This window comes from Gaeumannomyces tritici (genome assembly GCF_000145635.1).
Source record: "Gaeumannomyces tritici R3-111a-1 unplaced genomic scaffold supercont2.2, whole genome shotgun sequence".
Lineage (NCBI taxonomy): Eukaryota > Fungi > Ascomycota > Sordariomycetes > Magnaporthales > Magnaporthaceae > Gaeumannomyces > Gaeumannomyces tritici.
In genome coordinates this window covers 5,615,487-5,634,913 of record NW_008804546.1, presented here as the reverse complement: position 1 = coordinate 5,634,913, position 19,427 = coordinate 5,615,487, and the positions used below count along the sequence as shown (strand labels likewise).

Sequence of the window (19,427 nt, the reverse complement as noted above, 5' to 3'; positions counted from 1 at the left end):
ATCATGGCAAACGTCAGATAGCAGTTGGACAATTTCCGTCCCATAGCAAATTCAGAACAGGTCCGTGAATTACGACTGATTCATCAGGAAACCTAATACGATTGAAAAAAGTACTCGAGCTTATCTCGTCGCCGACGAGATGACTCTGCCAGTCAGGGTTTAGCCGTGTTTGAAGCCTGACCATGCTTCGACATGTTTAAGCGAGTGGAGTTGTGGCCGCGAAGGCATACAAGTGAGAAGTGGACATGGACAAAACTACAGGTAAAGGAGCGGAAGAAACCGTGGTGAAGAAGAAGATAGCCAATACATTGATAACAGGTAGATGCAGCAACGTGCAAGTCGGGAAAATGAGAAAGGAATGGGCAAGAGAAAAGAGTAACAGGAGACGGGAACAAGACGCGACTACGCGTGCTATATAGAATGGAAGGTAAGCGTAGGCTTGAATGTCTTTTGAAACGCTAGCAAAATGCTGATGCAGTAAATGGACAAAAATGGTGCAGGGCTGGAAATTCAGACAGGAGACCCAGTTTGCCTCTTGGGGGTTGACGGGAGCAAGAAGGCATCCATGGTCCTCTGCCTCGAGTCGAACTTTGCGCTGCCGATGCCTCCCCTGGTCTTGCGCAGCCCGTCGAGGTGGTGCGTGTTGTTGACCGAGATTACCCTCACGTTTAGCACGGGCCGCCTGCGACGCGACGTCCTCGTCCTGTCGCCGTACGCGATGCTGGACGGGGGCCTGTCGGGCCGCGGGAGCGAGACGGGCGACGCCGGCAGCGGCGGCACCCGCACGACGACGGCCTCGAGGTAGCCCGTGTTTCCCCAGTGTATAGCGAACTCGCCGGCCCGCGGGGGCATGCGCGCGCTCAGGATGCCGGCCTCCCCTGCAGGGGTGCCGAACAGGCGCACGTACTCGCTCGCCGACACCTCGGACAGCAGCACCCTGGTCAGCACGTTGAGGATGATGCCGTGCGCGACCACCACTACCGTCTGCCGCCGCCGGGCGCCCTCGCCGTCCGTAAGCCGCGACATCAGCGGGAGCAGGTACGCCTGCGCGAAGCACTCCATGCGCGCCATCATCTGCTCCTGCGTCTCCGACTCCATGTAGCCCGGCGGGCGGGCGGCAGCGCTGCCGGGCGAGCGGTGTACTGCAGCACCAGGAGAGCGGTGGGAAGCGGCACTGGTAGGCGAGTGATGGTGCCCGGCGCTGGCGGAGCGGTGCGAGGCGGCCCGCTTGCCGTACGGCGCGCCCTCGCGAGAGCCAAAGTCTTTCTCGCGCAGGAGGGCGAGCGGGATGAGGTCGGGTCGGCGGCGGTAGCTGCTCCCGTTGGGGCTCGGGGTGGCGGGCTCGAGCGAGGACGAGAGGACGGGGACGGGCGGGGCGGCGGGGCCCTGGGCGGCGACGACCTCCTGGGCCGTGTCGAGGGCGCGCTGGAGGTCGGACGAGAAGACGTGGACGACGGGGCCGAGCTCCGGGCGGCGCGACGCGAGGTGCTCGCCCAGCCGGCGCGCCTGGTTCACGCCGTGCGACGAAAGTGGCGAGTCGGTCGAGCCCGCGCTGTGGCAGCCGCGTCAGTTATCGTGAAAAGCAAGCGCGCCCGGGCGCCCTCCCCCAAAAACGCCAGGCGGGCAAGGTGGCAAAAATCATGGTGGTGTCGAAAGCTGCGCGGTTAGGTTGCCAAAAAAGCATCAGGCGGGCAAAATGAAACGAAACTCACATGACCCCAGCAGCATTATCGGTAGATTCGCCATGTCGAACGAATAGGAGATGCATGTTTGGCGGGATCTTTGGTTTGTCGAAGCGACGACAAGGTGGGGGAGGAACAAAAGGGAACTGCAGACTGATGGAGACGGGAAAGGAACCGGGGCTGGCTTATGGCATTGTTACAGAATATGGGGGTTTGCCGTCTGGGTTGGGGTTGTTTCACCCCGTGCACGGACGCCAGAGCTCCCAACTCTAATAGGTGGGGGCTTGGGCGATGGATTCTGGCGCGCGGCAGTTTTTTACTGGGTCTCGTCGACGACATGTCACTTCCGCCTCAGAAACAAGTTGGAAGGCCGAGAAAATTCCCTCTAGCAGGCGGCAACCAGTCCACGCATGCGGTGAGCTGGCTGCTGCAAGGCTGGGTGGCACCTCTGATGGAAAGGTGGCTGCCTATCCAGTCCTTTGTATCCTGTGGAAAAGCAAATACCCCCGACGTGGTCATCAATTGTCCGTTTAAAGCTAAAACGCTCCCTCCTCGGCCTATCACACGCCTAGTCGTCTTTCTTTTCCCCCGTCGTTGTCTTGCAGCACTTCGACCCAACGGCAGTGATGGGCAGTGCAAGCAGCCCTGTTGACTAGTCTGTTTTTAGATGCTGAAACCACTGGCACGATGGGATGTGGGTATTCTCCATCTGACTGGGCATCAACTACTTCGTAGCCTACAAAGAAAGCAAGGCGCGCCGGCAATTTAACTAATTTTCTGTGAACAATGCTCGCAAAGCGGTTTTCATCCTCGGTACTGGATGAACTACGTGGAGGACTCTGCAGTGGCTGTGATGGCGATAGCTGGAATGCGGCATCGTATCCCAGGTTGGGCTCTACTCCCGCAGTGGCAGCTGTCAGTCTAGTGCATCGCGATCCAGTAAGCACCAACCAAGACAAGATTCAGTATCACCCCGGGGTCGAAACGTCATCAACCCAGGTCGAATACATGGGGTGCGACTAACTGGGTAGGAATGGGGAGGGTCATTGGGCCTGCCTGGTCAGTTTAAGCCATAAAGCATATGTGTTGCCGACGAGGGCGGTGATTCGGATTCAAAAAATGGCTATACACGCCTCCCTCACTGCATATCTCCGGCGCATTCCTTTTTCTGATCGCGGTCATGGCACAGTTGCAGGCGTGGGCGCAGGCAGATGTTGCTGAATGCAAGGTTGATTGGACGTGCTCTCGAAAGGCGTTCTCCGAGCCTACAAACAGGAGTACCCAGCTCGTACCAACACTTCCTTTCCTTTTTACCCGTCCTTCTTACTTGCCCAAACGAGTAACATTAGGCAAGCTCTCCAGCGACAATGCGATACGGGAGTTATTACTCTCCTTTGTGCACACAACGGCCAATTCGACGAACATAAACGCCCAAGATTGTTAATAGCCGCGGCCAGATGAAAGAAAAGGACCAGTCGGCACAAAGCAGCTTGTCTTCCACCAATTTTTTTCACAAGCACCAGCTTTGTATAAATGTGCCATCTTCTTCAATCCAACCCGCTCGTTCAGGCAGCTCTTCTCTCTACCCAGGACAAGCTTGCCTGCCGAGTTTACACTTCCTGGATCGCGAATTTGGCTGCACAGGTAACGTTCGCCACCCCCTACCCTTTTTTCTTTATCACGCAAGCACCCTCTGGCAGGCTTGTAAGGAACCGAGTTGTGAACTCTCGCAATCATGTCGCTAGACCTCCACAACAGGATAGTATTGGCGGCCGCGGAGGCGATGGGCTCCAACCATCTGTGGCAAAAGGAGGCGGTGTGGGAGCCGAAAACCATCGTCGAGTGCGGATGGTGCCACATGCTTTTCGCAGCGGATCAGAAATTTAACTGCGTCGAGTTCGGGTACCTCTACGATTCGGAGGGCGGAATCGGCCACCGGGCTAAGCGGTGGCTGCTCACGTCCTGCAAGTGCGAGGGACTCATAGGCTTCTGCATCAACCTCGTCTTCGAGTTCGCCGAGATCCGCGGTGCCGTATTCGACATCGAAGGCACGCGTGAGACGACTGTGAACCTGCCGTCTGACTGGCGCTTGCTCAACATGACACCCTCGGACTACAGACAAGTCCGTCGTCGTATCAGGGCCCGGGCTCGGTATCATGGGGTTCCCATTTCCGCAATGGGTGAGGGGAGGATGAACCTGGCCAGGAGACGTGGCAGGCAGCCTCCCAGGCCGGTCGCCATCCCCAACCCGGACATGGATGAGCAGGCTGTGCGGGGACGTGCGTAGTTTCATCACTCCTGCCATTTTGCTGTATCCAGGGTCCTATAATCTGTCGGCATGCATTTTGCAAGCGTGGAACCGCGGGACGCTAAGACCTTACCTGTACTCCGCTACGTTAGCTATTTGGGTTGCTGGTTCGTGCCCCTGTTGAGGATCGAAGAAAACGACGGCCCAAGTGGGACGTTTCGTAACTGTCTGCCCGGAGCGGCAGTGAGCTTTTGCGCTTTACTTTTTTTTAATAGTACTTGATGAATTACCCTGCTACCTTTTAACTCAACTGTTAGAACTGGCCTATGTGCACGTGCATGGTTAAAGGAGGAAGGCCGCAACGCCCACTGATTACGGGACTCGGTGGGATGCACCCAGCTGGGCATCGCTTGCGACACCCTGTCATATAGATCTCTTCATTTTTTGCACACAAATCCAAGGTTATTATTATTCCAAAATGGCAAATAACGATCGTTCCCAATAGGAAGAAGGCATTCTCCGAGCTACAAACAGGAGGAGTGCCAGGCTCCTCCTGCCAACATTACCTCTTTTTAATCGTCCGACATTAAACTTTTAACATCCACCATCCATGCCACTGCTTTTCCTTTCTATATAAGCAAGCACCCATTATCAACTGCACTCGTAATCGGAATAGTGCTCCTTTTATGCTGCAGTGGGCGCCGTGCGGGGAGGGTAACGAAATTGTCAAGTGAGGTTAACACGTGGACAAAGGAGGAGGGGGGTTTTAGCGGGTTAAGTCACGACGGCGAACAGAATAAAAAGATTACCCGGAATAAAATTAGGAGGGCTGATAGAAACAAGCCCGGAAGCTAGTAAAAATGGGATGAGGACCTATGATTATGGGATACCGTCACAAGTCTCACTTGCTCGCCATAGCTGTAGCCTTCTCAAGGTGCGGCTTTCTCAAACCAGACAGTCTCTTGAGGCCAAGGGGTGTCTTTGAAGATACCCTCTCCGAGCCCACTGGATGGCATTTTCCCCGTTGGCCTCCGGCTCCGCAGCCTTCACTAAGTCATTGTGCTCAGCGAACTCGTCGGCTCGGCATCCTGGGCGCTAGAAGTCACGATGACGTGAGAGTGTTCTGCCTGAGTCATGATCCTCTGCATGAGAGGACCTATGGCGACTTCGACATCCCTCAGCAGCGCCGCCGTCTTCTCGAGGTCCCTCGAGATTTGGGCTTGTGAAGTCTTGTGGCTGGGACGGCCCAGCAAACCCAGAATGTCCTGCATATGTTTGTTGGCTCGTCCCCTTCCGAAACCTAGTACGCTGACCGAATTGGTGAGCGCGTCCTCGGCGGCTTTGGCTTCGAGCCTGGCCGCCAATATTAAGTACGACGCCGCCATGAGCCTCTGGTAGGCCAGAGTGCAGTGGAGCAGCAACCGGAAAAGGCCGCGGAGCTGTTTGCTCAAGCAGCTCCTCCTGACCATGGCCCTGCAGTCCCCGCAGGAGGTGTACTCGCAGAGGATGGGAGGCGAGGAGCTGTCACGCATCATTCCCATAATCAAAGCGTGCTCTTGCGGACTGACATCGCCGGACAGGCCCATGATGTACTCGTCGGGGTGTGTGACAGTCAGGCACAGCGTATTGAAGGCATCAACGTTCTCGGCCCACTCGCGAATGTACACATCCTCCTCCTTTTCCCGCCTCTTCTCGAGAGCAATCAGCTCTCGATACTTGGAGCTGAATCGAGTGGAGATGTAGACACGTGTGAGCTTCGAAAAGGCCATTTTGACGTATGGATGCTCTTGGTCTGCGAGTGAGGACTGGTGCGGAAGAGGATTGGAGATGATCCGGGCCTGGTGGTTTGGTCGGCTGCAAGAAATCTAGGGGGATGCTGAAAACTGTTCCTGAGCATATGTATCGTGTCGATGATCGAACCACGAGAAGAAGGGGAGGGCTCGGGTCTGTTTGCGCTTTGTCTATGTGACACGGTTCATTCACAAATTACGTACGAAAGACACACTGGCTCCGTGCAGCTTCTAAGTGCATGCTTCACACAAGCGGATTCGCACAGATGGCGTTGGTGGCATCTTCCTAAACTGATTACGGCCTCTGGTAGTGCATCGTCTTGGGCTTTCTTTTTGGGGGCTTCTCCGTCCATTTCCTCTGAGAACCGCTCTCCTATGCCGTGATCGGCTCTCACCCTGAGGGAATGGGGGCATGGCGAGGGAGAAGTTCAAAGAAAATAGAATGGGATTGTCGCGCTCATTGTTTCAGACTGATGAGGGCGGTGGACAAAGGAGTCCTCGGGTAGTTGTTGGCAAAAGAAGTACAGCGCCAGTCTTGGATCCATCAATATATAAATGGAGGCCAGCTTCTACCCCAGTGCCAGATATTCCCTTTCTCAACCACCAGCAATCAACAAGTCTCACTGTACAGAACCTTCTGCCGAGACACCCAGTTTGACTGTTGACTGCCTACTCGCGATTCCGACACCCAATCCGCCAACCAAAATGTCTGCTCACAAGGACGTCGAGCAACATTTGGGGGCGGGAGAGTGGGAGGTCGTTGACGGACCCGTCATCCCCCTCGCGGAATCCAACCCATTCGCGGATTCTACTCCTTCATTCCCTACGTCTCCATTCGCGGACCCTCCTTCCCAGGACTCGGATTCTTCGGATTACGATTCCGACCAGTTCGATCTCGGGGACTACGATCTCGAGGACCCGTTCGCCAACTGGGACGGCGGAGCCGCCACGGGTGAGGAGCCCGCCCATGCCACAAGCGAGACCAGCGAGCGCCCCGCCGCCCCCTACATCCCCTCCTCCCTCCAAGCCATTGCTAAGCGGGAGAAACTCCCGCAGCGGTACGTGGAGTGGGTCCTGCCCCGCGTCATCAAATGTCTAGCCTGTGACGCCGAGGTCGTCACCGGCGGCGGCGGCGCGCTTTGGTGCCTCGTCGTCGAGGAAACCGCCCCCGTCAAGAACCTGTGGGCGGCGTGCCCGCGGTGCGAAACCCCATTCCATGCCAGTTGGCCCCAGGGGCCGCGGGGCCGCCTGTGCCTCGGTGGCGCGCACTTCCCGCCGCGGGCGCGGCCCGGGGTGATCGAGCTGAGGTTCTCGGCTAGGTTCGACAGGTCGGACCCGGCGAACCCCGTGATGCTGCCGGGCCCGGGCGGCGACGGGAAGGTGAGGGTCGGCAGCGGGAAGTCGGCGGCGGGCGAGGTCGAGGATGAAGAAGACCTCCCAGACCTAATGCTATCCATCGACCTCAGTAAGATCCCCGCGTTCCGGAGGACCGTGGATTCCCGCGGCGAAGCAGATCTGGGCCTAAAGCTGGTCCTCGGTTACGGCGACCAGCCGGCAGAGGATGACCCACGGAGTGGCTGGAACGTTACAGGTACGAGGTTTGCTTTGGACAAGGGTGAGTTCCCGGGGTATCTGCGGTCCCCCGCATCTCAGTAGGCGAATGCAGCTGATCAGTGAGCAGCGCGGTCAAGTCTCCCTTTTAGTGTTGGATGGAGAGTCATATATTCTGACGAGGCGGCCTCGGGGCGCGGTCAGCCCCAATTTATAGGGGGCAATGTCAACATCGGGCCGCAACCGCTCGGCCGCGACCCCGGAACACGAGAATTGCAGCCTTTTCATCCGCGGCCTGCCGGCAGGCCTGACAACGCGACAGCTGTTGGCGGGCATCCACGGCGTCGGGCGCGTTTACGCCACGCACAGCAACCGGACTGGCCTGAGCCCAGCCGCGAGCAGCTGGTCGCGTCGTCAGGTCCGCCGGCAGGTCGAGGATGAAAAGGCTACAATTCTCCTGCTCCGGGGTCGCAGCGTAGCGGTTGCGGTCGATGAATGCCTAATTAGGCATCGATATTGCCACCTAGCCAATTACTACCATATTTCGAATGCTTTGCTGCCTTGCGCTAACTGGATTTATGTGACCCCAAAACGTTGACTGTTGTCGCAATAGTCTTTTTGCTAGCTCGATTGGGTAGGTAGGTGTGCTTATTGTGATTGTAAAGAAATTCGGGACGGGTAAGCCAAAAGTGCGGCTTTCGAATAAATAGGTACCAGGCAGGCGCTTCCAGACTTGACGCGAAATCGCAGCCGAGTCTGAAGAAGACAGGACATGAAGCCCTAGGCTGCTACGATCTTGAGAGCAAACGTCATATAATCCAAGCCAACACCGTGCCCCTATCGGTAAAATACCATCCATCCCCAAAACAATGTCCCCCACCACCTCCGCCGCCGCCGCCCCTGATCTCCTCCCCCCACCCACCCTCGCCGTCCCAGCCCACCTCCTCCCGTACGACGTGCCCATCCCGCAGTACCTCGCCACGCAGCCGGGCGTGGACGAGCTCCTCACCGCCGCCGTCGTCTTCGACCCGCACACCGACAAGATACTGCTCGTGCAGCGCGCCGCGTCCGACGGCGTGCCGCACCGCTGGGAGACGCCCGGCGGCTCCGTCGAGCCGGCCGCCGACGCCACCGTGCTGGCCGCCGCGGCGCGCGAGCTGCGCGAGGAGTCCGGGCTCGCGGCCGACGCGGTGGTGGCGCTGGTGCACGCGCACGAGTTCGACCACGGGGGCCGCACGTTCCAGAAGCTGACGTTCGAGTTCGAGGTGACGGGCTTGTCGTCGTCGTCGTCGTCGGCGGCGGCGCCGGTGGTGGTGACGCTGGACCCGGCGGAGCATCAGGATTACGTGTGGGCGTCGGAGGAGGAGTGTAGGGCCCGGCGGGCGGATGGGCGGACGCTGGTATTTACGTTTCCGAGCCAGGAGGCCGCGCTTGAAGCGGCCTTTGCTCGGCGCAAAGCGCGGGGGTGACCACTGGAAGAGAAAGAAGTTTGGAGAACCGTGATATCCATTTTAGTTCTTTTTATTTTATTTTCCTTCTACATTTTATTCTGCCCAAGGAAATAAAACATCGCTTTGTCGCTGCTTGTCTCTCGACTTTATCCAAAAATCACCTGCTCGTATCAACAACATATCGCCCCACAATCTTGCCCTCCTTCATCATCTCGTACACGCTCTGCAGCTCGCTCAGCCCGACCGTCTTGTGCGGCGCCTTGATCAAGCCCCGGGCGAAGAAGTCGAGCGCCTCGGCCGTGTCCTGGCGGTTGCCGACGTAGCTGCCCTTGATGGTGATCATGCGGATGACGGTGTCGAACACGGGCGCCTTGAGGTGCGCGCCCGCGGGGAGGCCGATGCAGACCACGGTGCCGTGCGGGCGCACGTACTCGCTCGCCTGCTGGAACGGCCGCTCGCTCACGGCCAGGAGGATGACGGCCTGCGGGCCCATGCCGTCCGGGGTGGCGGCGCGCACGTCGGCCACCAGGTCCTTGCTGGTCGAGAAGTCCACAAAGGCCGTGGCGCCCAGCTCGCCCAGGCATGCCTTCCGCTTGTCCTCGCCGCCGTCTATGGCGATGGCGTGCATGCCCATGGCGCGCGCGTACTGCAGCGCCATGGCGCCCAGGCCGCCGCCGGCGCCGACGACGGCGACGAACTGGCCCGGGCGCGCGCCCGACTCCTTGAGGCCCTTGTAGACTGTGATGCCCGCGCACAGCACGGGCGCCACCGTCTCGAGGTCGACCCCTTCGGGGATGCGGGCCACGTGCGCGGCCTTTGCGATGGCGTACTGCTGGAACGAGCCGTCGACCGTGTAGCCCGACAGCAGCGCCTGCTGGCACAGCGGCTCGTCGCCCTGCCGGCAGAAGGAACACGACAGGCACGAGCCGTTGAGCCACTTGATGCCGACGTGGTCGCCGAGCTTCACGTCCGACACGAGCTCGCCGCGCGCCACGACGACGCCCGCGCCCTCGTGCCCGCCGACGAGCGGCAGTTTGGTCGCCAGCGGCCAGTCGCCCATCATGGCGTGCAGGTCTGTGTGGCACACGCCAGAGTACTTGACGTTGATTAGGACCTCATCCGGCCCGGGCTTGGCGACGGGGATCTTCTTGTAGACGACGGCTGTGATGGGGGGCATGTTTAGTCTTGTGTTCTGGAGGCGGTCCATGTGTATGGATGGAAAGTGGCGAGCGCTTGCCAGGGAAACTCACGGCCACCACTCTTTTCCACCACCTGCGCCATCTGCTCTGTCGGAACGTTCGCCATGCTTTCGACACGGGATGAAAATCGTCTAGATCCAAGGGTCTGTGTCTATAGTTCGTCCCAGAAGCACACGCCAAGGTCTTAGTATATATGTATAAAGTTCTAAAATAGAGGTGGCAGAAGGTTCAAGGTAGTGATGAATGAGAGAAGAGACACGATGGAAGAACGAGGGAGCAGGCAGCCCTTTTATACAAAACCCACGAGGTTGAGATTGTGACGAGACAGAGTGGCGAGACACCTACATTGGACGAGGGAAAGGGAAGATGGAGTCGAGGGGGGTCCCGACTCTCCTTGGTCACCCCATAGAAGTGGTGCTTCGGACCGATCAGGGCACATGACCCCCATCTGGTTCCCTGGCGGGCTCCAGCTCGAAGCAAGGCGCGGGAAAGCATCATGGATCTTGGCTAGGTGGGAGCAAGCTGTGGGAAGGAGGCTTGGAATTTGGGGAATTCTTCAAGTTTGCGTTTTGGCGCACACCTCTGGAGAAAAGGAAGGACGAAAAGGGGTGGTGTGAGTGAAGCCCGCCGCGTAGTCCTCGGACCTGCGCTCCACATTATATGCAAGGTGTGTGCGGGGATGGTCGAGATGGACCGTCTTGCAGGGGATATTGATGTGATGGAATGCCATCTTACCCCTGGCTTGAAGTAGGCATGCTCTGGGGGTGCTTTTGTTTTGATCTGGGACCGAGCTAACTCCAAATACCTGGTTACGCACATCGAATTGCCATTGCCGAGATATCTGCTCCGATATTTTTAGGCGTAGAGTCCAATGCAAAGCCCCTGACCAAGCACTTATGACCGAGGACCTGTTGAAGGCATTCTGAGCCGCGAGGAGGACATGATGGGATAAGTTCACGGTAGCTATAATATCAGACTCTGCACGTTTGTGGCAGCGGCACGAGGACACACTCCCTCATCCGATCCAGCGATGCGGGGCCCCAGAAAACCCTCTCTCTCTTCCCCAAGTTTTCCCCAGCGCGTGTCAAGAGTGCAGGAGAAACCACGTCTCGATGGTCCGGGGAACGCTAGCGCAGAGCTTTCCTGGGAGTGGATGACAGCAGGCAGCCAACCGAACAGGCCTTCTCCGCACTTGCAAGGGATGGCCCGGGGAAAGAAAGGAGGGGTTCATCAACGGCGCTTGTACTGGCCAGATGCAGCGGCCGGGTCAAGGGTCCTCGGCTATGCGCAAATGGCCGCCTCGACTCGGGCTCACGCTTGCGCCCTTGATCAGCGCGCTTGGCTGACCGCCGTCGGTAAGCGGCGTCAATGCGACATCCGTTCGAGCGGGAGGTGTCCCTCACGACGCGCCATCCATCCTTCCCATCGCCCCGCGAGTATGACATTGCTTGGAGGGGAGAGGTGGGGGAGGATAAGGGGTACTGTAGGGCCTGTCTGGGCAAGGATAGCGCCGGTAACTCGCTCAGAGCCAAGCTGTGCCTCCCATCGAGACAAGCAACCAGATGGGGAGCATCTAGGGTGGGGAGCGCATGCGGGTTGGCAGGGGCTACGAGATGGCTGTTCTTGGAAGAACAAACTTTGGGAGGGTGGGAGACAAGCCCTTGGGCGTCATGAACCGCAGCAAAGCAGCGCCGGGAGGGGGTATCTGGGATCCTTGGCACGAGGGCGCGGGGTCGCCTCGCCCGCCAGACCAGTCGCTGGCAGTCAAACGAGGCAGACAGACGCACGCGTACGGCGCACGCGAGCTGAAGCGGGAGCTTTCTCCCGCCGCGCTACTCGAGTGCCGCCAAACAGGGCGGCTCTTCGGCTTTTCGCAGGGTCAACGGAGGTCCCACTAGCGGCGTATCAAGGGCGAAGGGAAGCGCTACAAAATCCTGCGTTTCCAGGCCGCATGCAAGGTGAGGCCGGGCTGAGTGGCTAGCTGGCCAGTGGCGTAGGGTAAGAAGGGGCGGGGGATGCAAGGGGAAGCTCGCTGGTCGTCGAGAGTAGCATCAGTAAGTGGGATCGACCCATCACGCCACTTTTTGTCGGCTCAAGTGGAGCCCCCCACTCAAAGAAGCACCGGCATCCCGGCTCCGGCCGTCTCGGGCGCCAAGGTTGGACCTCGGCTTTTAAACTGCCTTCCGCAGGAGCGGTGGGCTTGGGTATCCTGGTGAGCAAGGGGCAGCGGCGAGCATTGCATCCAGGATTGCATCCAACATTGGTCCAATCCATCCTGCCTGGGTAGGCCGCCGTTTCTGCGCTCCGTAACAATCCTCCCTGTCCGTTTTTGGCCGCCGGTGTCGGCCTGCACCACCAGGACGAGACCGTCTCCACGTCATTATGCTTGCGTCACTTAGAAGGAGGACCGCAGAAACAAAAGTGCTCGTTTTCAAATAGTAATTCGCCGCCTCCTATCGACAACTCAGCTACGAAACAAACTATCTGGATTTTCTGGAACATACCAGAGGGAAGATATCTATTTCGGTTGAACAACCGTCTCCATGTATCCAGCCATTCTCTACGAGCCGCCCGGACCGCCCAAAAGGGCAAATCTCCGCACGATTCCGGGGCCATACTCCTGGTACTGTAAAGAGGGAAGCCGGCGGTTAGAAACTGGGCAGGAGATGATGAAAAGGAAAAGCAAGCAAGACAAAAAAAAAAAACTCACCTCAGCCTTGGTGTGGCAGTATGACCTGAACTCGGGCGTCTGGCCCAGCAGGCTGCCGCCAAACCAGGGGCCGTGCCGCTGGCGCTTGTGCGAGATGACCTGAACTTCGAGACCGCCACTCTTGGCGCCGCCGCTGCGCACCTCGCTGGCCCGAATGCGCGCGTCGACGAGCTGCTTGACGTCGCGCTGCAGGCGCCGCCCAAAGTCCTTGTACAGCGTGCTGCCACCCGACAGCACAATGTTCTTGTACAGACCCCTGCGTACGTCGATGGGCGACGACTGGATCACCCCGTCCACCACCACGGGCAGCGGTGTCAAAAAGTCCGAGCTGTAGATCTCCGGATTGAAGAAGATCTCGGGCGCCAGGAACCGCTCGTACCCGACGTCCACCGTAACCTGCCGGCCGCCGGGTTGCGCCACCACGTGCTGTGCGAATCGCGTCCGGTCGCGGTCGAACTTTGTAAACTCCTTGACCATGTCCGGGCACACGTAGCAGTACTCCTCCTTGATCTCCTGCGCCGCCTTGAGCGACGAGTCGGGCTCACCGCGGTCGCGGAGGAGCGACTGCACAAAGTACGTAATGTCGCGGCCTGCAATCGGGATCGACTTGATCGAGGACCCGATCACGTAACCTTCGGCGACTGGGATAACGTGCGTCACACCGTCTCCCGAGTCGATAACAGTTCCCGTGAGCGACCGGTCGTGCACCTTGGACGATGTCCATGACGCCGCGAGCGCTAGCACTGCCTGCACGGCGATGTACAGGCCGGCGCAGTTGAACGACTCGAAGAAGATCTCGGCCGTGTTCTCGCGGTTTTCGGGCGGGTTCAGTGGCTGCGACAAGAGCGAGAAGCGGTCAGTGTCCGGACAACTTCAAAAAGTCACGTCGACTACAGTGTGGGTTGTTCGTACCGGTTCCGTCAGGAGGAAGAAGTGGTCTTCGGGCTCTACTCGCAGGTACTTGAAGATCGAGTTGGACCAGAAACGCTCCATATGATCCTAAATAGGAGCCACCGCCAAGTCAGTGTCAGCACTATCACCTGCCTTGAGTTGATCTCAGCACCCCCGAGTGATATATATAAACTAACCCAGTTCTCTATTTGTCCGTGCCGAATCGGATAGTGTATGCCATATCCTGCGAGTTTGGCAAGTCAGCATGTATGCCCCCGACATACGTCATACCACAGCCAGGGGCATGTTGGGAGGCCGGGATCATGTACCAGGTCCAGATGATGCTGCAACGGCTTCGTCGCCGATAAAGAAGTCAAGATCTTCGGTGCCGCGCTTTCCAGAGAGGTGGCCACCGGGGCCGGCTCCGCCCGTAAGGAAACTCGGCTTGTTGGCCACCGCCGGGCGGCCTGAGCCGGAGCCTCCACCACCGCCGGCGGGGCCCTTGGTCGCGATCGCGGTCGGGAAGACGAAGGAAGGGGAATCGTTTCCGGCAAAACCTGGAATTGAGAAGAAAAAGGAGCGTTAGCACAATAGCTCGGCGATGCGTTTCAGCCTATTCAGTATAACCCCGCATAGGTCGTCGTAGCTGGCTAGGAAGCGGTGCCTGTCGACATACCTAGCTTCGAAAAACCCGTGCCGCTGTGACGAGAGCAGCATTGTCAGAATGTGTCTATGTACACGCGGCGGGAAGCTCTGTTGCGGCCATGTCTAGATGGGCGCGGGCAGGGGGTCTAGTGGCTGGGAGCTGGGCCGCGTCGCCGCTGCAGGCATCAAGCTCCAGAGATTCCGACTCACTTGTCCATGACAACGGCGGGCGTTTGGTTGGCCATCTTTGGCGGTTGAGGAGGGCCGACGGGCTCCTCTGGTCCTCCAAAGCTTGAAAGGCGGTCGGCGGTCTGGCTCGTCGATGGAGAGCTCGCAAGGCGGTTGATGCAGGTTGGCCCGCCGCCAGGTAAGATGGGATGGCCTCAAGCCGAATTACGTGCCTTGGTGGATGCCAAGCCAGCTGAGGCTGATGCTCTCCGCTTGCCCCGCCATTGGCGCCGCGAGCCACAGGTACGGTGGCGCAGCGACAGCACCCACCAGCTCCACTTTCTCAAGTCAGGAAACGACCCAAGGAAACGACCCACGCGATGCTGACTTCTCAACGTTTTCGTCCAAACAGCCCCGATTCGGATTGAAGATGGAAGCAGCCACAGCCTTCAGCAGCTGTCTCACCCGGTGATTACCTGATCCGGGCGGTGGTCGCTAGGTTCTTGCGTACTGACATCTCTTTTTTTGCGCCTGTTTGCAAGGATCAAGACGGCCACCAACCCGAGCTCTCCTTTACTTGTTGGTGCCATTTCGTGGTCACGGCTTCGCGCAGCTGTGCAGACTTACAATACTCCCATAATAGGCGAGATATCTACTTGAGTTCCAATACACGCAAAACCGACGACATTACAGATACCTCTGTGTCGTCTTCAATGATGCTCTGAACGAGGTTCCTGGAGTTCGCCTCGCCTCGCAACCTTGGAAGCTCTTGCGTTACAACATCCTAGTCCACCTAGGTCGCTGATGCATCACCGGCTCTTGTTGGAAGCTGCATTCTTGCCGCCCAGCCCTTGACACCCAAGGGAGCCATCGCTCTTTCTTATAAGGAGTCCAAGGTTTCTCCCTACCCTATCCTCGACGTTACGTTCCTGCCACCACTTCGCTCGACTCGACCATACCTGGCGTTTTCATCGCCGCGTCATTCGCTTCTCAAGCTCGATCGAACAGCCGTCCTTCTGCCTCCGTCCAACAGACTCTTCCCGGCAGTGCACGCCACCGAATTCTTCTTGAACCTCACGCCTGGCCTCGCCTGTATCGTTTGCTATATCGTTTGATAGTATTTCCGTGACGCGGCGCTGCGTCTTTCGCGTGTGCCTGTCAATCCGCCCTCGGGTCGTTCGCCTTCATCCAAGACTGGGAGTCTCTTTCACGAATAGCCAACACTTTGCTCGCTTCACCTCCTCGGCTTCGTCTCCACCCCCCATCTACTTCTTTTGCCCAGGCCCCTGAACCCTTGATTATACTTGTCTGGCCGTCTTTGAAACACCACGCTCCCAACGCCCTAGACTATCCCGCTTTCAGACGACAGTCAGTGCCCCGGGCTTGGTTATTAAGTATGCGGAATCCCTACAGTCCTGCGCTTTTGCTCACAATCGAAGACCTCAGTCGTCTCACGATGGAGGGCAAGGATCTTGAAAGCTTCCAACCGAGCCCGAATTCTCCGCCAGCCTCCCAAGCGGACAATCCTCCAGTTGAAGCCCCTAATGGCGTCACAAGCTCTTGTGAGAGAACGGCTCCGGTAGTTCCAAATTGCGCTCTCACTCCAGTGACTACCACCAGCGGCGACAGTTCCGTCGGGAGCGAGGCTGAAATCGATGGCATATTCTCGACTCCCAATTTCGGCGGTAATGCCGCACTTGACTACATCTACAAGAAAAAAAAGCCCGTCGCTGCCGTCTTCGTCCATGCTGGCGCCGGCTACCACAGCCATATCAACGAACATCTTCATCTACAAGCCTGTGCCGAGTAAGTCACATCCTCACAAGCCGCAAGCTGGTTCATACCAGTACCCCGTGCTAATTCCTTATTCAAGTGCTGCTCGGGTTGGAATGGCCAAGCTGAAGCAAGGCGGAAGTGCTGTCGAGGCCGTTGTCGAGGCCATCAAAAATCTTGAGAACAATTCTGTCGCCAACGCGGGATTTGGCAGCAACCTCTGCATCGACGGCACAGTCGAGTGTGACGCTACGGTTGTCGATCATAATGGACGCAGCGGTGCTGTCGGCGCCTGTCCCCGTACGTCCGGCTCCATCCTGTGGCAGGTCACTTGGCTCATTTGCATGCGGCTGACTCTGATACAGACATCAAGAATCCCATTACCCTCGCCGAGCTGGTTCTGCGCGAATCATACAAGGCCATGGCTTTGCGCCGAATCCCTCCCATCCTGCTGATCGGCTCAGGCGCATGCGAGTTCGCCCACGCCCATGGCATGACCCTCGCCTCCAACGACGACATGGTCTCGACGAACGCTCGGGATCGATGGGAGAAATGGAATGAGGAGCTCCAGAATGCGAATGGGCGTACCAAACCCGTCGAGTCGGTCCTCAACCACCCGCTGCTGAGAAACCGCGATCATGTGGCCGCCATTCTCACGGGCACATTCAACGAAGGCCAGCCAGATTCCCCCCTTCACGAGACAAGCACCCCCGCGGCGTCTCCTACGACTCCGCCACTCCGCCGTTCGCCCGGCCAGATCACGCCGATTAGAAGTGGCTCTGCGCCGGCTAGATCCCCATCGCCACCGGCCAAGCGTGTCCGCTTGATCTCGCCCGCGGAGACCCTGGAACTGGGCAAAGGGCTGCCATCTCCTAAGCTCTCGCTGAAGCCGGGCAGCCCGAATCGTCCCCGCGCCCACGGCAACCAACTTGATAGCTCCGAGGCTTCGAGGAGCGCAGCGCGTGGCGACCAGGGCAGCGAGGAAGACAGCGCGGAGGGGACCAAGGCCAACCAAGAGCACCCCAAGGAGACCAAAAACGTCAAGAATCTCCCAAAGGATCACCCCGCCGACAACCTCTGCCCATCTCGGGACAGAGATTACGCCAGCCCGGGCAAGGACCGCCCCCACGACGACGACGACGACCGTATCAACGACACGGTCGGCGTCATCGCCATCGACAGCCAGGGCCGCATCGCCGCCGGCTCCTCGTCGGGCGGCATCGGCATGAAGCACCGCGGGCGCGTCGGCCCCGCCGCGCTGGTCGGCATCGGCACGGCCGTGATACCCGCCGACGAGGGCGACGCGGCCCGGCAGGCCACGGTGGCGGCCGTGACGAGCGGCACGGGCGAGCACATGGCGACGGCCATGGCGGCGCACAAGTGCGCCGAGCGCCTGTACCAGGGCAGCGTGCGGGGCGCCGACGGCTACGACGTGCGGTGCTCCGACGGCGACGACGACGAGATCATGGCGTCGTTTGTCGAGCACGACTTCATGTCCCACCCGGGCGTGCGCGCCGGCGAGGCCCGCCCGGCCATCGGTGTCATGGCCGTCAAGAAGGTGGCCAACGGCTACTACTTCTACTTTGCCCACAACACCGAGTCGTTTGCAATCGCGTCCATGGCGGCCTCGGACCGCGCCCCCAAGGTGGTCATGTCGCGCATGCCCGAGTACGCGGTGGGCGTGCGGCGCCCGCTTACCATGCGCGGGGCGCGCAAGATCTCGGCCTGATGAGCGGGGGTGGGCAGGTCGGTTATACTATCCACTTTATACCAGGACGAGACCAGGGTGGTCCGAATGTCAAGAAGGACGCGGCGCGGGTCAGACGTAATCAACATTCCTAAAGCGAGCAAGTTCCAAGTATCGAGTATCAAACCCCTAGACACAGAGCCGAGAGGCTTCCGTTAGAAAATATGAACAGGCATCAATGCCAGAGTATCTGCCATGCCTGAGGCGTAGTTGTATCTGCGTGTGGCCGAGCTTCGGGTTCTGTCTCGATCATCCGTTTATGGGTAGACGAGGTGTCCGGTGCTGCCACCTCCACTAGGTGAAGACTAACTTGGCAGTGGTCCTACTCTCATATAGCGCGCCTTCGAAAAGGCCTAAACTGGGACCTACGTTATCCTACTTTCGCCCGCTGCTTTTGTATCTTTTGAGTGTCATGTTTGCCATACGAACCACAGGTGAGTTGTAGCGATTTGGGAGCCTTATGGGGGTTTTGGTAGATCCCAACGTGTCTGTCTCTGACGCTCGCCTCGGGCTTGGATGAGAGTGACGGGTCTTGATCCATTGCTGAGGAGCTCAGACACCCCCGAAGAACCAGAGTGGCAGGGACAACGACATTTTTCATTGTGATACTATCGCCAATCTACCTCTGGTGCTTCAAGTTCTCCTTTCGTACCCACATCCACCTTGCCGCGGTGTGAAAGGGCCTGGCTTGAAAATCTAATATTTTATTTCTAAGCTTCCGCCAAGTCAGAAAGCTGTTCCGATCCAAACCAGGGGATGTCTATTTGGATGCATCGCCCGTCTAGTCGTGAGAGCATCATGTATCTAGAAAAAGAAAAAGAAAAGTCTCGAATGCAGCCACTAATGCCCACATGCCCCTGACCTGTCCCTGTTCCTGGGAGTGTCTTATGTTGGGGCTCCAAATAACGCCTGTCCCTCCCGGTGACATATACAAAACCGTAGTGCACATAAACCGACACACCCGCTTCAACCAGGCCTGGGAGTACCGGCTGGCGTGCCGGTACTGTCCCGCACATCACCGTTGACACCCTTACGCTTCTTCTTCTTGCGCGCGCGCGGGACGACGGCCGGCTTGGCGCCGTACGCGCCCAGGGCGAGCGCGGAGCCGCACGTCAGGCACTCGTTCTCGGGTGGGGCCTCGCAGAAGATGCTGAGGCAGACGCTGCAGACGAAGCCCGTGTCGAGGGCCTTGCGGTGGCAGAAGCAGGCGGCCCTGAAGTCGACCGATTCGGTGCCGGGCCCGATGAGCATGTCGGACACGGCGCCGCCGCCGACGGGGAAGCCGGTCATGAGGTAGGTGAGCAGGCCGCGCGGCTCCTTGGCGTGGATGAAGTTGCCGCCCGTGATGTAGCTCCCTTGCTGCAGGAAGGACGCGTTGCCGCGGAGGGCGACGACGTCGACGGGCACCGAGGCGTGCGAGGCGGCGAAGACGGCGTTCATGGTCGGTATGTACTGGGACGCGCTCGAGTCCGAGACTGACACGACCAGGATGCGGGCCCGCACCGCCGCCGCCGCGCCGACGTTGCCGGCGCCCGCAGGGATCGCGGTGGACCCGGGCTGGCCGCCCGCGCC

General features: G+C 58.9%; 11 protein-coding genes across 11 annotated transcripts in view; 6 read left to right on the top strand and 5 right to left on the bottom strand.

Moving 5' to 3' along the window:
- Positions 1-5: 5 nt before the first annotated feature.
- GGTG_04458 (hypothetical protein) lies at positions 6-1,829 on the bottom strand. The gene is made up of 2 exons (XM_009222255.1): positions 1,713-1,829; positions 6-1,552 (listed from the first exon to the last, which is right to left on the bottom strand). Exons 1-2 carry the CDS (start codon positions 1,766-1,768, stop codon positions 511-513), a joined length of 1,098 nt encoding a protein of 365 aa, XP_009220519.1. The 5' UTR covers positions 1,769-1,829; the 3' UTR covers positions 6-510.
- Positions 1,830-3,417: 1,588 nt separating this feature from the next.
- On the top strand, positions 3,418-3,969 carry GGTG_04457 (hypothetical protein; the record flags this gene model as incomplete). The annotated part of the gene is made up of 1 exon (XM_009222254.1): positions 3,418-3,969. The coding sequence occupies one exon, from the start codon at positions 3,418-3,420 to the stop codon at positions 3,967-3,969; it is 552 nt and encodes a 183-aa protein (XP_009220518.1).
- Positions 3,970-4,831: 862 nt separating this feature from the next.
- Positions 4,832-5,699, bottom strand: GGTG_04456 (hypothetical protein; the record flags this gene model as incomplete). The annotated part of the gene is made up of 2 exons (XM_009222253.1): positions 4,832-4,935; positions 5,003-5,699. The coding sequence occupies 2 exons, from the start codon at positions 5,697-5,699 to the stop codon at positions 4,832-4,834; spliced, it is 801 nt and encodes a 266-aa protein (XP_009220517.1).
- A 726-nt stretch (positions 5,700-6,425) lies between these two features.
- On the top strand, positions 6,426-7,376 carry GGTG_04455 (hypothetical protein; the record flags this gene model as incomplete). The annotated part of the gene is made up of 1 exon (XM_009222252.1): positions 6,426-7,376. One exon carries the CDS (start codon positions 6,426-6,428, stop codon positions 7,374-7,376), a length of 951 nt encoding a protein of 316 aa, XP_009220516.1.
- Positions 7,377-7,494: 118 nt separating this feature from the next.
- Positions 7,495-7,896, top strand: GGTG_04454 (hypothetical protein; the record flags this gene model as incomplete). The annotated part of the gene is made up of 2 exons (XM_009222251.1): positions 7,495-7,752; positions 7,885-7,896. The coding sequence occupies 2 exons, from the start codon at positions 7,495-7,497 to the stop codon at positions 7,894-7,896; spliced, it is 270 nt and encodes an 89-aa protein (XP_009220515.1).
- A 121-nt stretch (positions 7,897-8,017) lies between these two features.
- On the top strand, positions 8,018-8,949 carry GGTG_04453 (hypothetical protein). The gene has a single exon (XM_009222250.1). It carries the CDS (start codon positions 8,141-8,143, stop codon positions 8,738-8,740), a length of 600 nt encoding a protein of 199 aa, XP_009220514.1. The 5' UTR covers positions 8,018-8,140; the 3' UTR covers positions 8,741-8,949.
- Positions 8,717-10,490, bottom strand: GGTG_04452 (alcohol dehydrogenase 1). Its single transcript, XM_009222249.1, has 2 exons — positions 9,973-10,490; positions 8,717-9,883 (listed from the first exon to the last, which is right to left on the bottom strand). Exons 1-2 carry the CDS (start codon positions 10,025-10,027, stop codon positions 8,880-8,882), a joined length of 1,059 nt encoding a protein of 352 aa, XP_009220513.1. The 5' UTR covers positions 10,028-10,490; the 3' UTR covers positions 8,717-8,879.
- Positions 10,491-11,510: 1,020 nt separating this feature from the next.
- Positions 11,511-11,819, top strand: GGTG_04451 (hypothetical protein; the record flags this gene model as incomplete). The annotated part of the gene is made up of 1 exon (XM_009222248.1): positions 11,511-11,819. One exon carries the CDS (start codon positions 11,511-11,513, stop codon positions 11,817-11,819), a length of 309 nt encoding a protein of 102 aa, XP_009220512.1.
- Positions 11,820-12,331: 512 nt separating this feature from the next.
- GGTG_04450 (actin-like protein 3) lies at positions 12,332-14,560 on the bottom strand. The gene is made up of 7 exons (XM_009222247.1): positions 14,378-14,560; positions 14,199-14,221; positions 13,852-14,079; positions 13,720-13,766; positions 13,544-13,630; positions 12,632-13,465; positions 12,332-12,547 (listed from the first exon to the last, which is right to left on the bottom strand). The coding sequence occupies exons 1-7, from the start codon at positions 14,410-14,412 to the stop codon at positions 12,482-12,484; spliced, it is 1,320 nt and encodes a 439-aa protein (XP_009220511.1). The 5' UTR covers positions 14,413-14,560; the 3' UTR covers positions 12,332-12,481.
- A 170-nt stretch (positions 14,561-14,730) lies between these two features.
- GGTG_04449 (asparaginase) lies at positions 14,731-18,051 on the top strand. The gene is made up of 3 exons (XM_009222246.1): positions 14,731-16,141; positions 16,209-16,408; positions 16,474-18,051. The coding sequence occupies exons 1-3, from the start codon at positions 15,732-15,734 to the stop codon at positions 17,835-17,837; spliced, it is 1,974 nt and encodes a 657-aa protein (XP_009220510.1). The 5' UTR covers positions 14,731-15,731; the 3' UTR covers positions 17,838-18,051.
- A 770-nt stretch (positions 18,052-18,821) lies between these two features.
- Positions 18,822-19,427, bottom strand: part of GGTG_04448 (RNA polymerase II transcription factor B subunit 4) — a gene marked incomplete at both ends in the record, with an annotated part of 1,778 nt that continues 1,172 nt past the window's right edge. The window contains one exon of the mRNA XM_009222245.1: positions 18,822-19,412. Within this exon, the coding sequence (XP_009220509.1) occupies positions 18,822-19,412 (591 nt within the window). The remainder of the gene's footprint in view (positions 19,413-19,427) is intronic.